Genomic DNA, 18,161 nt, shown 5'->3' with positions numbered 1-18,161 from the left:
TGTTCATAGTTTTTGTTTTATGAATTTACTCTCTCTAGTCCCTTTATATGAGGTTGTTTTTATTCTTTTACAATTAATCGTTTCCTTATTTTATGTTTCCTTTTTCTACTTTCATTTTTTATGAGGGCATGATAGCCACCTTAAGGAGGACGCTTATTTAACCATAAAAAAATAATTATAATATGTGAGCTACATCATTGTTTCGTGTTCAGACACTAAAAAAGTCTATTTCCTGGCTTAAACTTGAAAAAGTAGCAAAAAGACGTTTAAAAATGCGTTTAAAAATGCATTCTAAATTTTTTTCCCATAAGCTGAAAATCAGTCACTGTAGGGGCATAATGAGAACCCTCTCTGGGGCAGTATAATCACAAATAATCGGGGCACGATGAATCTTTTCTGCCGTAGATTCTAGCAGCAAATTCGACTCGATGAAGTCAACTCATTTATAGAACTACAGCTTGACCAGTTTACATCTGACAATTTAGCCTGATGGTGAGGTCTCGGGGAAGTCATCAGAAGACTCTATTTCGATTCCTATTCAAGGTGATTTTTTTTTCATTTACCATTCATGATTGACTAAACTAAACGATGGTGAAAATTGAGGAACAATGTGTACATCATGTTGCATTGCGTATATTATAAATCAAAATGATTTAACGATCATAAAAGCTTATTTTCTGGTGCTCAAAAATTTTAATATTTTCGTCATTTGAGAACCTTAAAGGGGATACGGTCAAAATTTGGTCAATATCAACTTGACGTATTTCTTTCAATTTTACATTTAAAAAACCTGAACACCCCTCATTTTGAAGGTATGTGTGTGTGTAGAATGTTGCTCCTATTTTGATTTTGGAATTCACTCTTCAGTTGTCAAAATGTCGTCCAAGGAAGAAGAGCAGCGTATCAAAATTTTGCTTGCGCATCGCAAAAATCCGAGCTACTCGCACGCAAAGCTGGCAAAATCGCAAAAAGTTGCCAAATCAATAGTTACAAATGTAATTAAAGTGTTTGGAGAAAGTTTGTCGACAGCCAGGAAGTCTGGATCGGGGGGGGAAATCGAAAACCGGAAGCCGCTGAGACGACAAAGAGAGTTGCCGGTAGTTTTAAGCGAACCCTAACCTCTCTCTCCGAGATGCCACAAATAAGCTGGGTGTATCGTCTACAACCGTGCATCGAGCCAAAAAACGAGCCGGACTGTCGACTTAAAAGAAGGTAGTGACTCCAAATCGCGATGATAAACAAAATACGACAACCAAAGCGCGATCCCAGAGGCTGTACACGACGATGCTGACGAAGTTTGACTGCGTGGTAATGGACGACGAAACCTACGTCAAAGCTGACTAAAAGCAGCTTCCGGGACAGGAGTTTTATACGGCAAAAGGAAGGGGAAAGGTCGCAGATATATTCAAGCACATGAAACTGTCAAAGTTCGCGAAGAAATATGTGGTTTGGCAAGCCATCTGGACGTTTGGCTTGAAATGCAGCATTTTCATAGCTTCCGGGACTGTCAACCAAGAAATTTACGTGAAAGAGTGTTTGAATAAACGTCTTCCGCCTTTCCTGAAGAAACACGGTTGTTTCGTACTGTTTTGGCCGGATTTGGCATCTTGCCATTATGGTAAAAAGGCCATGGAGTGGTACGCCGCCAACAACGTGCAGGTGGTTCCCAAGAACAAGAACCCTCCCAACACGCCAGAGCTCAGCCCAATTGAGAAATACTGGGCTATTGTCAAGCGGAACCTAAAGAAGACCAAAAAATCTGCTAAGAACAAGCAGCAGTTCAAGGCAAACTTGCTTTCTGCGGCGAAGAAGGTGGACAAGGTGACTGTACAAAATCTGATGGCAGGGGTTAAGCGTAAGGCCCGTCAATTCGGATTTGGAAAAGCGGAAGCCTAACTGAATATTTTTCCTGAATTTAATACTAATTAAACTTGAAGAAGAAATTTAATTTGATTTTAGCTTAGCTTAGCTTAGCTTGGTTGACTACTCATATCCACCTTAAATCATTGAATTCGAAATGCCTCAAAAACAGATTTTATAAATTCTATCTAGTGATGCTTCTAGTGATTTTACATTTATTTTCAATATATACATTTCGAATTCCATAATCGCTGGCGTGGCTAAGCAGAACAAGTTCCACATCGCCAATGGTTGCTACTCCGTGATTAATCGAGGCCATCAATTTTGCACAAAGTCCAAAAAAATGACGCTTGGGATTAGCAGTCATTCTCATTGTACAAAACTGATGCTCTCCGTTTTTGAAAATGATTAATAACGGCGCCGGCCACGTCCTAGTAGTCAAAGGGGAAAAAGGAAGGAATGTTAGTATGGTACTCTTTAGGTTCAACTAGCAACCTCTTGCTCCTGCATACTCCAAAAATAATTTTGAAATATTCAGAATCAGAAATAAGTTAGTATCACCGACTATGGAAACCGTCTGTACGTCTGCGAATCTATATTCAAGTATCCAAGGAGGGGGTTATGTTAGTTAGTGAAAGGTGAAGATCAGGATCCATTTTGGTAAATGGTGCGATCACGATTTTCCTACACCTCCTATGCTCCTAAACATTTCCTAAGGAAACTCCTATACTATGAGGCATTCGATAAAATTCGATAAAAATATATCGAGTAAAGTATTCACTAAAAATTATTATCATCTTCATTTCATCCTAGACAAACTATTTAGCTCCTTTTCCTAACTATTATCCCTGTTTAAACAAAGAATTTTCAAAAGGGCATTTATTGTTTAAGATAGAAAATAACTTTAATTGAAAGTATAATTTAATAGTGCTCAGGCACAATTTTTTAAACAGTATTTCGCGTTTATTGCCATTTTGTAAATTCTTTTATTCATTATTCTCCTTTGCCTCATACATTTTAGAAATCGTGTATTTAGAATAGTATTGACAATTTTAAATAGATGACTACAAATTCGATTTTTTTTTGTTTAACTAAATCAAGTAAATATTTTTCCGTACCCTAAGTTGCAATGGGTTAACGGCTGCGGTGTGTATGTTTGTGAAAATGATGGATCAACCCATCATTTTCCTGACAGTGTCGTTACACACAATCTTGTTAAACATGGTGTCATAATATGGCCTAAATTAGAAGAGGAGCTGGACATCTTTATTTAGTTTAAATTCAGCAGTAGGTTCAAAGATGTCTATTTTTTTTTCATGATCCATGTTGATAAGATGAATGGGAGTTGAAACACTTGCCCTCCCTTCCGCAGAACAATCGCAACATTTGGTAGTGAAAGTATCACAATTTACCATAATAAAAGTTGATACTTTCAATAGGGCATAATTCGTTTGGTTAGGTAGTTAGATGGTTTAGTCTTGTAGAATTAAAAATAGAGAAAACGTGTGAAAAGTATTACGATGTTAGGTAAAGGTTATGGTATTCGCCTCCCCAATGCTCTAGTAAGTGTGTATTTGCGGTTTATGAATTTCGTTGGCTTATTCTTAAATCAAGCATTTTACAAGAACTAGAGGCTCATTGGATGGGAATGCTGTTGTTGGAAAATGTTATATTTCATTTGGTAAGACGTTTTTTTGCTTTTTATTTAATTATTCATTTTTAGCAAATCTTTACGTTTTTCGGTTTAGTTTGAAATTCATCTATGGAAGTATATATTAGAATGTACGGTTTTGAAGAATAACAATGAGTAGGTAGTCCTAATTACTGATTTCGGGCATTTTACAATAGGCATGCGGTATATTTTAATAGAACCCCTATGTAGATTTTTTGTAAATTATGATGGATTTTAACATTCAACTATGTGAGGTAGGTAGGGTACGGTAAGATGTGCTCTTATATCCATATTCTGGTAAATTTTCATGATTTTGTGATGTTGTGATAGGAATAAGGTAGCTTACTTCTACTATTAATTTGAGCTAGAATTTTTATTAGTTTGAAATAGGCTTGCTCCAAAAAGCAAAACAAACTCTCACATCCATATTTTGGTAAAATAGTATGATTAGCAATGAAATGGAAAAACTCTAAAAAGAAAAACAAAAATTTCAAAATTTAGAAAATGAAAGGCAAAAAATTAGGGAAAAACAGCAAATAACACTTCAATTACTTCATGCAAGAACTAATTCCTTCCTTTATATTTCTCTTTCCTCTCCTTTTCTCTTTCTTTTATTTTCATATACCCCTGCGCATACGATTCGGAGTCATATGATGACTGGACCCCGAGACAACTATCACGAAACCCATCACACATACCAGTGGAATTGGGGCGGAGACACGAAGCAGACGTTCAACAGACGACGATGAAGGAAGGAAAAACATATAAGATAAGTTAAAATGATTCCTTTAATAACACAAAAATTAAATGTAGTTAGATGCGTGGGGAGTATGTAGAGGCCAGTCTCGAACCCGCCCATGTCCTTCCTCCAACTGGTATCGGGAGGGGTTGGTTTATTATCTTGAACTGCATTTTATCCATATTCCATGGATATAATGAAGTGCTTGATGGTTTAACCAACGTCTCAAGATCGCTTACTATTCTACGCTGCCTTCTCTAAACTTTAAATTTTCTTCTCCAAACTATTCTAATTTTCATTTCCAGCGTCAGCTCCCCGAGCTATTTAAACGCCATAAAAAAAAAAAAAAAAAAAAAACTAAATCAAGTAAATATTTTTCTACCAGACTACTACTCACTATAGTACAATTACTTATAGTTTTGTTTTCATAATGCCCATACAGAAAGTCATTCAACTTACATATATGATTGTACCTTCAAATCCTTTTTAGTGCTTTTACTAAGATCTTCTTATTTATTGAAACAGAAAAAATATACCTATTGTGAACACGAGGTCTGAAGCAATTTTATATAAAGGGATTTAAGGGATACATGAAAAAAATTTGAAAGGTAGATAACAAGAGTTAAGGTGGATAAAACTTTGTAAAATTTTTAATTCATTTTCTTTATGATAGCAAGCTTACCCATGAAACTTAATTCTTCTAGTACGAATGAAATTCAGCTGCTACTCACTAAACCATTATTTTGATTGATTTGAAATTCACGTACTGTTTGCCTTACTAAATGATCTGCAATAATCAACAAATTTCAATAGTATAATATTCCATAAAAGTGTTTGAATATCTTCTATATCACCGATTGCTTTATTATATGAGAATAGTATAGTTCTATTATCAACTACTTTTTAACCAATTCGAATGTTTGACACGCAATATTATTTTTCTGTAAAAGTAACATATAGGGTTAACAATTTTGAAAATGAAAGATGGTTAAAATTTTTTGGCAAGAGTTTAGTGTTCGCTTGATTCCCTGGACTTTAAAGTTCCATTATTATTGAATTTGAAAACAATATAAAATGAGATTTTTTTTTATTATTGATCAGCTAGTGACTCATATTCAAACGTGTGCAAAATTGTCTCTATCAAAAATTTTCAAGGAATAACTAAGTGAAATCTAACGTCAAAATTCTATTGAATGAACTATTTTCGATGAATTACTAAAGAATTTATAAATACGACTGACATCTAAACTAGCTTATTTTCTTAAAATGATTCAAAAAATTCAAAAACTCTATTACTTTTCATTCATTCTAAATTAATGTTCCTATTTCATTTTTTAACTGAAACAGTACATACATATCTGTTCAAATAAGGTTTTATTACAGGAACATTTTTCCTTTGAAGTTATAATACGAAACGGTATGGTTCAATCACTCATGACTGTGTATTTACCTTTTCTTATGAGAGATGTTAAAGAGAGTGAAAATTACTTTCTATGTATTTGAAATAAATTTAAAACACAAATTATAGTGTCTGTTCTTGATTTCATGGCTCTATCTAAGATGAGGCATTTAAAACCTTTTTAAACTGTTATCTCAACAAAAACCTTCATTCAATAGTCATCGTAACCTTGCCCATCTAATAACACAGACGGATGGCGTCAGGACATATTATCTTTCATTATTACAATTAAGCAACCCTTTTTTCAGGGAATTGAACATAAGCAATCTTAGCGCTGAATCAACATATATAAATAAAAAAATTACGATTGATATTAATGGTACAATTTTACATATTGATTTACTGTTCCTGTCCTACAGCGGTATCATCAGAATTGTATGTGTTAAATGTTTAAATTAATGTATGTTTAAAGAAAAAAACATTTAGAACTGCAAATTTGATCAATGATTCTGATTGCAGAAGTGAGAGCTCCACCTCTGTGAAATTTTTGAAAGTTCATTCTAGAGCTTTCCCTTTAACAGACCCTGTATACAAGCTTTCTTAAAATAAATTATTAGCCATGAAATATTTCCTCGAATGAAATATTTCTTGATGCTATGATTCCTGTCTCTAGTTCCAACGATATGCTTGAAAGAAATGAAAAATCTAATTTGCTTGTGCGTACGTGGTTGCCGTAAATTTAGTCAAACTCATATATAAAAAATCAATAAAAAATGAAATAGAAATACAATTATCTTCTAGTGATTGTTGTTGAGGATGAATTCGTTTGTTCACAGATTCATATTAAAACCCGGGATTTGACACGTTTATCTCGCATTCATTCAATATTGCATGCAAGTTTAGCGATAGCGATGACGCGAAAAGCTTTTCAAGTTAAACCAACATCAGCTCCATCTATTTTTCACTTTCATAAGTTCGTCAATGAAGTTTTTTTTTTTTTGCTTGTCCCTATCAAACATCAACCGAAATTAAGAATGAATTGTTGTAAATTATTCATATCAATTTTGTCTTCATGTTAAGATCATAAACAACTCGAATGAAAATGAATGTTTCTTTATCAAAACATTTATGTAAGGAGGAGTGAATACCATATTCTAACTTAATTGTTCATTTTACTGATAAAAAGTTTCCAAACAAAGACTTACCCAGAAAACTAAAAATAAAGAGCAGTAAAAATAAAAGAATATTATAAAATTGTACTTAGCTTGTAACTCCGTCTAGAAAATCGTCCTAAATAGAATTTTCTTTTTACTCGGGTGTTTTGGATGTGATCAGATGCTGCACTTTTTCCAAAGCAGTAACGCCTGTAACGCTTACTCTAGCGTTGATCTGAGCTTTCTCAAAAGCTTTCCAGCACCACCTTCGTTTGATTTTGCAAACTTCACCGAAGCTCCGAATAAAAAAAAATCGTAACGTCATGCAGAAAATAGTAAAAACACACAATTGAAAAATGAAATTTCTCTGAATATTCCAAACAGTCCTTGAAACCTCCATGATATAAACTATCGCGTACACTTCACTAATCGATATCGCATCGAATAATTAATAAAACCCGGCTAAATTCGACTGAAATTTATTTTCAAACCCGTACGTAAACGAAACCGTGTCCTCCGCCCGTTCCCGTAAGTTTTGCTGAAGAAGAAATTTAATTTGATTTTTTAAATAAACGATTTCACCGATTTACACGCGTTTTCCCTTGACCAAATTTTGACCGTATCACCCTTTAGTTAGTTTTAATTAAATTTTTCGGTAAAAATGATAAGGAGATATTTTTTTGTTGAAAAATCAATACTATAGAAAGTACGAAACTTATCCTCATGAAAATTTATTTAAAAAAATACGTACTTTTGTAGAAAAGAGGAGTGTTTTCTACGCCCGGGTGCTCGTAGTGCCCTTAACTCCCCTACCCGGGTGAATACAGAATTTGGCCCAATTTATTGCATTTGCAATTTCTTTGAGATATAAGAGTTGAAGCTTTCTGTAATAGAATAATCCAAAATTTTCAACCAGCATTTTGAATTAGTGCTTTTAAAAATTGAAACATAACTTTCCTATCAGAAAATTATTTTGAAAATTATTTTTTGGTGTTGTTCCGATTGTAATAAAGTTACCTATAATCTTTTTTTTTTGTTTTGTTTCAGAGAGTATCCCTGTGACCATTACACGTCCGTCATCAACGTGACCCTGCTGATGACCGGATGTCCCCGCGTTGAGGTTCACTCGACGGCCCTGCAGCTGCTGCAGATCCTCGACAAGCGCTTCTTCGGCAATGTCGGCCCCATGCTGTCCGAGAACGATAGAGGTAAGTTTGTGTAAATTTGATTGACTTTATGGGAGTTCTTATAAATATTCTATTGAAATTAATTTTAACATTTTCGCTTCTGATTCGCGTTGACTATTCCGCTGATGAAGCTTTCGGCGAATCGGAATCAACGACACATTGTTTAAAAAAATGGCCATGAAGTGTGCTTGATTGATTGATTTTAAAATTGAAACACTGTCGCTCTCTCAAAAAAGTGGGTGGTTTTCAGTGTTCAATTTGATCAACAGATGGATAATTAATTGGCAAAATATAATGATTCACCAACAATCGGAAATCCAACAACCTCCTTTCTTAAAACTAGAATGAAAAAGAATTAAATTATTATGGAAAAGAAAATTCCTATACGTTACCGGAATAAATTCTATAGCGATCGTTTTTAGAAAGCACTCTGAAACGGGTCTGGTCCGAATCGTTGGGATATTTTTGCACGAAGTGGTTAAAAAAATATCAAAAAGCCATCATTATGAAACATGGCTGTTGATAAAGAGGTGAATCTGTGGAAAAATAATAATAACTTTTCATCATGATGATAGTTGTTTTCATTTTTTTAAGCTCTCCTCGTGTTGAGTTTTGCTCAGTAAACAACACTAAGCTATTTATTCCTATTTTCTCCAAGCATATCCTGATGATCATAAAAACACTTTTGATGTTCTTGGTGCATCTTCAATTTACCAACAGAATAGAGAGAGAAATGGAACCATAATCGGAAATCAGTGGTTAGATGAACCGGTACGGCAACTTTATTTTTACCCAGTAGTTTCTTCTCTCTTTACCTCCGTTCAATATTGTTATCAAAATAGGCTTCTAATATTAATCCTATTACAAGCCAGAAAATCGGGAAAACCAGTAAACATGGGAATTTAAAAATGAACCGGGAATAAACTGCATGCAAAGTAATTCTTTTTCCCAATTTATGTACATTTTGTAAAATGAAGTTCCTCAATAGAAAACTTTTGATCAGAAGCAGCACTTTGGCGATTGTTTTGTGCTTCAATGAATATACCACCAATGCCAATGAAGGTGTAAGTCCGCGTGGTTCCGTCCCCCAATGTGCTTCAAAGGGAAAATGCCTATTTGTTTTCCAGCATTTGATACCTTGAAAGGCTTTTTTTAAACCTTTCAACTGAATTTGAATGAAAAAAAGTTTAATTTTATGAACGTTTTTGGAAGTTTGGAAAATATTAATTAAAAGTGCTCATTCGTTCCTATGGATTTTTCTCTAGAATTGAATATAGGGGATGAATAACACGAGAGTGTTAAAATCGCAGAAAATCAAAAAACAATCAAGAATTGAATCTTTCAAAAAAATCTTTTTTTAAATACCTAAATCTTTCAGGCACATTCAGACACATAACCTAGAAACAAAATTTCAATATTGGACCCGAAATCTCAGAATTACAGATTCAAAAACCGATATCCTGTACCCAGATCTCAGGTTCAAAGAACGAATTCTGAAATAATAATGTGATTTAATATAGTCGTTTCTAAGTCACCGATCACAAGTGGTTCAATGTGGACAACAATATCCATCCGAGCGAAGATTGATCGATGGGCACCACAAGGATCATGCTTGAGTGCCTTGTTATTCACCCTTTACATCAGCGGCATTGCCAGTTATTAGAAAGCTTGTTAACCCTCATCATGTTTTGCAAGAAATATTTCTACTTTATTCTTGGTATCTCCCATCGGCCGGCGCACACTTTTTCCAGTCATGTTATTGATGAGTTTTTCCCACTTATAGTTCGTCAATCTGTTTTTTGGATGGATGCTTCCTCCTCCTTCAATTTCTGCTACTTTTTGGCCCAAAACTTCAATTTTGAAAGAAAATTAGGGCAATTTGGTGGATACAGCTGTTTCGAAATTAACAAAACTTTAAACGTTTTTACTGGAATGTCTGCTCGAAGGGCTGGGTCATTCGGCCGATGGACGTTAGGCCGAATTGGCTATCTGGCCGAATAGGCTTCTAGGCGAAATAAGTTATTCGGCCGACGGTTATCCAGCCGAAGGCTGTTAGACCGAAAAGACGCAAGGCCAAAAAGATGTTCGGCCGAATGGTCTTTAGGTCGAATGGTCATAAGGCCGAAAGGTCGTAAGGCCGAATGGTCGTTAGGCCGAATGATCATAATGATATCATAATGAATGATCGTCATGAATGGTTGCTAAGTCAATAAGAAATCTTTTACACTTGACTGCATGCTAGGCCGAATGGCTGTTAGGCCGAATGGTCGAATCTGGCCTTGCATCCATTCGGCCTTATGACTATTCGGCCTAACGACCATTCGGCCTTACGACCATTCCGCCTAATGACCATTCGGCTAAATAATGTTCGGCCAAATAACCTTCGGCCTAATGTCCGATTCGACCTATTGTCCTATTCGGCCGAACATCCATCGTCCTTTAAACCCATTCGGCCTAGCGACCTTCATCCTTATATTTTCGGTCTATCGTCCTTCGGCCGAATGTCCGGGCCCCCTTAGGTAGCGAAATATACATACACGAGTACTTTAATATCTTTTCAGCAGAGCGAAAACCGAAGCTTTTGTATGGGAAATTTCAAGCTTGTGAAATGTTATTCGCTGCAGGCTTAAATTGATCCTAGGCCTGGTACAACGTCTCATTCCAAATTTGGGCCAGATCGGATCACGAGAAGGGGTCGCTCAACGAGCCTAAAGTTTGTATGGGATTTCGAAACATTTTGTTCGGAAAGAACATGAAAATCCAGTTTTTCATGAATAACTTTAGTCCCCTTTGGCCGATTTCTTTTGAAAACGGGTTTTCTTAAAGCCTAAACTATGATAAATATTTCAACCCAAGAAGACTGCATTTCAATTCGAGTTATGATAAAAAAGTTATTAGACTTCAAAAATGAGGTAACTTTTTTAAGGATGATATTCATCAGTGTTAATGCTGCATCAAAATGTTCGAAGCATTGTCTCTCATTCACAGTGATGAATATCACCCTTAAACAAGATAGCTAGTTTTTGAAGCTTAATAACTTTTTTTTATCATAACTCAAATTGAAATGCAGTCTTCGGATGAAATATTTGTCATAGTTTAGGCTTTAAGAAAACCCATTTTCAAAAGAAATCGGCAGAAGTTGGCCATAGATATTCATGAAAAACTGGATTTTCATGTTCCTCCCGAACAAAATGTCTCAAAATCAAAAACTTTAGGCTCGTTGAGCGACCCCTTCCCGTGATCCGATCTGGCCCAAATTTGACATGAGAGACATTGAGTATTTAAGCCTGCAGCGCATAACTTTTTCAAATGTCGGGTCATTTGAGGCACTCTAATGTAGGGTTGCCAGATACTTTCAGAAAAAAGCGGGACATTTAACGACAAAAAAGCGAGACACAGTCGAAAAAAGCGGGACATTAGAGTCTAACGTATACTTGAACCTGCTAGCGTCCTTGCTGTGGTAGAAGGATATTGGAAATAAACATAAATATAAAACGGTCTCCAAATAAATTATTTTGTTAAAAAAGCTTATCGAAATGAATCATTCCCGTTTTTTGAGTTGCACTTGAAGTTTGAATGTAGTAGTTATGACAAACTATATAAGCAAGAGACAAATAAGTAGAGACAAACTATATAAGCAATTTTTAAGATCGAAATGTGAAAGAAGTTGGCTTCGATTCAAGAAATGAATACTCGCGAAAAATAAAAGAAGCATAAAACAAATCTATTCAAGATGAATTGGACAGAAATCAAACTAATGGAAAACTGCTGTGGAAAACAATTAAACGATTGATTAGTTCAAATGCTCCCAAAGTCGATTCGATCTCGTTTAACGGAATTGAAATTATCGAAGAATCTGAAATTGCAGAGAAGTTTGATGACTTCTTCATTGATAGTGTCATAGAAATTCATAACAGCATTCCGGTAAGTTCTAATGTCTGCTTGGATGAGATTATCTATAATAGTGGAAATTTCAGTTCACTTGAAACAGTAACTAGTCAAGAATTTGACGAAATAGTGAAAAACATGACACCCACAGCGGGGATTGATAATGTACATATCTCTAAGAGTTTTTAAAGACTCATTACCGGTTTTGGTCAATCCATTGAGACATATTATAAATATGAATCTGCGATTAGGAGTGATACCAAATACGTGGAAGTGTTCGACTGTTATTCCTATTCAAAAGGAGAAAAATACCCGAGAGGCAAAATTGTACCGTCCGATAAATATGTTGGAAATACAAGAAAAGGTGCTAGAGTTAGCAGTAAAAAGGCAGTTGCTACGTTTTATTGAGTCCAAAGAAATATTGATTGCCGAACAGTCTGGATTCAGAAAACAGCATTCAACAGAATCTGCAGTAAATTCGATTCTACGAAATTGGAAGACCAACATTGAAAATGGTATTTATACAGTTGCGGTGTTTCTAGACTTCAAGAGAGCTTTTGAAACTATCGATCGCCTACAGTTAAAAGAGGTGTTAGAAAGAGTTGGTATCGACGGAACAGTTCTCGAGTGGTTCAATAACTACTTAGATCAGGGGTGAGCAACCTTTTGAACCAACGGGCCACTTTAAATTTGAAATGTTGTCGGCGGGCCGCACTTAAAATAAGTTTTTTTTTTAATAATTAAGAGAGCTTCACATAATTTTTTATAACTACAAATTTTGATGAAAACAAATCTCAAATAGGCAAGATAAAACGAATTCACGTGCTTATAAACAGAAATTCGACACGACTTTTCAAATACCCGATATTGAAAAGGTACATCACTTATTCTTTGTCATTTTTTAGTTCTATCAATTTTGTAAGTAATTGAACTTCTTGGCGAACATTCGTTCTTACAACTGTCTTGTTAAATCCGATGGTACTTTTCGTCATCACTTTCATTTAAAAATCTTCTGATGCTTACGACAATGATAAATTAAACTGTAAAAAACATATATTTTAAAAAATCACCGTCTTCTTAGCGTTGGACGTTGAATCGTTAATTGACTTTTGGTGATTTTTTTCCACAATAAAAACAGGTCCTCTAAGCCTAGATTTTTTATCCTATAAACGGGAAAAACCCCGTTTTTTTTAAATTGACCATAGGACCATTGCATTAAGATGATGAGCAAGGTTGTCGAAATTACAGAAAAATGTTCAATTTCATATATTTTTAAACAACTACCTTCAAAATTAAATTCTTGATTCTAGAATTTTTTTTCGAAATTTTCATAATTTTTAGTCTTATGTAGATATCATAAGCATAGAATTTTTAAAGCTATACTATGACTTTGATAATGTGGAACGCGAATTATAAGTGAAATAACTTGTTATAAATGTTTGTTTTAAAGTTTCTATCCAAATGTCTGAAAACAGTATCACAGAAAAATTGCCAATGAATCACCGAATTTCAGAAGTCTATTGTTTTTTTAAAGAACTTTTTTTGGCAACTTTGTTTTTTTTTTACCAACATGAATCAGCTGATGTTGGTAAAAAAACATAAAATCGATCCCCCAGGCTTTTTTATAAAACTTTCGTAATTTTCGGAAATTAAAAAAATGTTTCACAAAGTTAAATTTTTTTAGCCAGTATTTGAATGCTAACAGAACAATCTTTTTAGCCAAATTGAATAGAATAACTTTTAAAACAAATATCTGCTGAGGGTTTTACTCCATTTCGCCGAAAACGTTTGCCCAGAATTAAAAATCTCCAGAATTTCAGAAAACCACTTTTCCAGATTTTTTTTTCTCAGAATGAACCTTTTCTTAGAATTTTTTTTACTAAAATGAATGATTTCCCAGAAAATTTTTCACCAGAAAGAACCATTTCCCAGAAAATCAAGTATATTATTCCAAACTAGAATTAAAAAAAAAATCCACAAAAATTGGGTTCGTACAATATTATAATTGGGTCTGCGTTTACTTCGGAAGTCCGAACTTCCGACTTTCGAAAGACTTCTGAAAAAGAAAAGTGAAGTACTAGATAGTCGGAAGTCTGTGTTTTATTGTCAATTTACCAGCGACGTTTCTAAAAACAATAATTAAAATTCACAATATGGTTTTCATGTTCTGTATGATTTTTGAAAGGCACTCTAGTAAGCATAAAATCAAAGTACCCAACTCTTTACAAAATACAATACTGGTTCAAAAATAAAATAACTTGGAAATTTAAAAAAAATGTAAGACAAAATTTAATAAGATTAAACTAGAGAGGAAAACAAAACTTCAGGAAAAAAAATTAGGTTTTGTGGCATTCTAGAAAATGTTTCATTCTGGGGAAAAAAATCTGGAATATGGTCCATCCTGGGCAAAAATTTCTGGTAAATGGTGCATTCTGGGAAAAAAATCTGGGAATTGATCATTCTGGGTAAATATTGTCGGGCTTTTGCGATACAATCCTGCTGAGCGAATCTTTTATCATACAACTTTATTTTTGCTTGATACGAAAATAATGACTTCACAAACGGACTCGAAATTCCTTTGATCATGAATAGCATCCTATTTTTGGTTGCTCTTCCGACTCACTTTAATGGAGTTGGCTTTTCAAAGAGGTAGGAGTCATTTGGATAAATGTATCCTTAATAAAAAAAAACTACAATATTACGTTATGCCAATAAACAATATTGCATTTATGCCTTGAATGAAACATAATAAATGCTTAAAATTCCAGAAAAATATTATCAATTCGAATGATTGTGAGGCAAATACAGATAAGTGCATATTTGATCAGGTCATATAAATTTTCTTGAGAATTCATTGTAGAAAAAAGTTAAGTTAAATTTGAAAAAAGCTTCGCGGGCCGCACAAAAGGGTCTCGCGGGCCACATGCGGCCCGCGGGCCGCTGGTTGCTCATCCCTGACTTAGATAATAGAATGCAAAGAATAAAATATGGTTCAAAATATGGAAAATAAACTAGGTGTCCCCCAAGGCAGTGTACTGGGTCCCTTGTTATTCATACATCAACGACATGAAACATTGCCTACGCTATGGTCGCCTCAAACTTTTTGCCGATTATTTAGTGTCCTATTGGAATGGTGAGGACTTACAACTCGTTATACAGGAAGCAAATGCTGATTTGAAAAATGTAACAGAGTTTTTGAAACACAGGAAATCGTGTCTGAATCTCGATAAAACAAACTGGATGATTATTGGTAACCGAAAAATCGTAGAGTGTTCAAACCTGTTGGTTGATGGTTGTGCAATCGGAAGAGTACATCAGGTTAAATTCGTTAAATACCAAGGAGTACAAATAGATGAAAAGTTAAATTTCGTAGCTCACATCGACTACACTATAAAGAAGATTGCCATGAAATATAGAGTACTCTGTCGGATAAGCAGATATATGACTTTCTGGTCAAAAGTAATCTACGTGAAGTCTGTTATAATGCCACACTTCGATTATTGCGCTACAATATTGCTCCATGCATCAGATACGCAAACAAATCGGCTGCAGAGAATACAAAATAAGATAATACGGGTAGTGTTACGATGCAATCGATACACGCCTAGTGCCTTAATGCTCGATATGCTACAATGGCTGTCAGTGAAACAGAGAATTGCGTATAACAGCTTGATTTTTGTTTATAAGATGAAGAACGGAATGTTACCAGCTTACTTGGCAGATGGTTTGCAGTACGGACGCGAAACACATAGAAACAATACAAGAAGAGCACAAGATTTCAGATTGCCTAGTATAAAAAAAGACATAACCAAACGTTCTGTTTTCTACAACGGGTTGAAAATGTTCAACAATCTACCTGTGAGTTTCAAAGATAGTTTGAACATTAGAACTTTCAAGAAACTAATAATAGAATACATAAAACATACTTTTTGAAACAAGGACTAATCCTAAAAAGGATCATATGAAAGTGATGGGAATCTGACAAAGAATCAAACATAATATAGTACGATGATGGACATACGCAGGAGTAAGACGAATAAGTCGTACAGAAATGGAGTAAATAATGTTAACAAAATTATCCATAGGATATAATGTCCTTCCCACTTCTAAAGAAGCGTATGGGGTGGAGAAAGGACCCAAAAGGGCCTGTGGGACCATCACAAAAAAAAAAGTTATGACACGTATAGGCCTTCGTAAAAATGTTTTGCATGTGGAAGTGTTCGGAAAGAATGTTGATTGGAGAATTTAACCACACGCAAAATAATTTTCACTTTAAAAGTAAGTGACATCTGTAGTAAATTCTCGCCATACGTAATTTCATTTGAATTTTAAGTGATGGTCAAGTGAATTCACTTAAGTGACCGGTCAAGTGAACTACACTATGACGTTCGAGTGAAATTTATCTGAATTTCTAAGTAAGTTTCAAGTTAATTATCTCTCACGTTTTTAAAGAACATTTATAGAACAACACTTCGATTTCAAATACTTACATTACGCTTTCGCCATAAATTTATTGATTGGAAAATTCCATTGTAATGCAGATCGGTTATTGCGGATAGTGCGACTTCTAAATCTTCCCTGCTGCAAACCAGAAAATCTGTCCTGTCCAACCCACAAGCTGAAACATGATAACACCTTTAAATAACTTTTTCTTACATCACGTTTAACACAAACTACCGCCAAAATCGCCTAGTAAAGAATGGGAAAATCCAAATGCATACCCGATCAGGAGGGGAAAACAAAATTATATCAAGATGAGATATTTTGATACTTATTTATTTTCTATCTAAATGAGTTATAATTCAGTACTCGTAGGATGTTAAAATATCTCAAATTATATCAGAAAATCTATACGATCATAGCTAAATTATATCAGTTTTTGATATGTTCCGATCAAGATTATATCTCGTTCAGATAGCATAGTTTGATATTAGGCAGAACAAAACCTATCAGAATTATAACTTATCTAGATATGCCTGCTTCGAGAAAACTTTCTAGTGGAATGTCTATAACCCACGTTATTTGCTGAAACCATGTTCCATTTATGGTTTCCTGAAATTTGGATTCTATTTCAAGAATCTGTTGAGCGAAACTCATACAAGTACGGTTTGGGCCGTTGACTTCGATGTCCGTGTTTCAGAAAAAGTTGTTCGTATATCAAAATAAGATATAATCATTTTATTAAGGGATAATCCGAAAAAAATCTGTATCATTGAAAATGAGCTCAACCCCATTCATGTATGTCAATCAGAATAAGATATAATTCATATTGGAGAAACTTAAAATCAAAAATTTTTAGTACTTAATTATAACTGAATCAGATGTAAAAATCTTGGTGAGATACGTTTGAGTTATTATTTTGATATGCTCTCCTGATCGGGTAAGCTTTAAACGCTGCTCTTTGGAATTTATTATTTTGGACTCTGAAAATAAACACAATAACAACCCCACATTCTCTTGAAATTCAAGTGATGGGGAAGTGAATATTTTTTCTCACTTCAAATTCAAGTGACGACTGAAGTGAATGTGGATGAATTCACTTGAAATTTAAGGGACTGCCAAGTGAAATGTATACGTCGCACTTGAATGGAAGAAAATCACTGGATCCTCCATCACTGAAAAATCATGTGCATTTTAAGAGTGAATTTGGGTTCAGTTCAATACTCTTAAGCAGGGTTGCCAACATTTTTTTCCTTAATCCAGGGAGCTTGAAAATAAAAATCAGGCAAAATCAGGCTAACATAAAATTATCGAGCTGAGTGCCTTTTTGGTCACCGTTGTCAAATGTTGTGCTACTGATACACAGAACCGTTTAATTTTTTTTTTAAATAAGGCCTAGGTACATGCTCACTGTCACTTCAACCTTTAAATGCAATATTTTTTGTCTTTTGCCTTTTATTCTTATTTGCTATCAAAAATTGACCAGCTATCACACGTTCAACTGACGAAATACAGCGTTTTTAAAATATGTTAATTTGTGATTCCGCAGTTGTTTGAAAGTTTACCTTTTCGAACTTAATTTATTTAAACTTTAATATTTGAGATACTAATCAAAGCCTTTTGCAAAAATTCTTCATAGTAGGTCTCGTGAAGTTATGATTAAATGTGGCAGATTTCAAAAGTTTTTGTAGCAAAAGATACGCAAGAACAGGACGTAAAACGTCCAGCGATTTTTCGCTATATCTAAGATAAATATTGCAGTTTGAATGAATTTTAATTTACTTGCAAGTACTGTTACATTAGACCGCTGCAAGCTTTGTAT

General features: G+C 34.4%; 1 protein-coding gene across 8 annotated transcripts in view; it reads left to right on the top strand.

Annotated features, from left to right (window-relative positions):
- LOC129756171 (protein furry) overlaps window positions 1–18,161 on the top strand; it is a 347,173-nt gene that overhangs the window by 94,536 nt on the left and 234,476 nt on the right. For all 8 annotated transcript variants that reach the window (XM_055752972.1, XM_055752970.1, XM_055752968.1 and 5 more), the window contains one exon: window positions 7,872–8,032. In XM_055752972.1, the coding sequence (XP_055608947.1) occupies window positions 7,872–8,032 (161 nt within the window). The remainder of the gene's footprint in view (window positions 1–7,871; window positions 8,033–18,161) is intronic.

The sequence above is a fragment of the Uranotaenia lowii genome, chromosome 3 (genome assembly GCF_029784155.1).
Source record: "Uranotaenia lowii strain MFRU-FL chromosome 3, ASM2978415v1, whole genome shotgun sequence".
Classification (NCBI taxonomy): domain Eukaryota; kingdom Metazoa; phylum Arthropoda; class Insecta; order Diptera; family Culicidae; genus Uranotaenia; species Uranotaenia lowii.
Note: the sequence above shows the minus strand (reverse complement) of the source record. Positions and strands in the feature narration are given on the sequence as shown.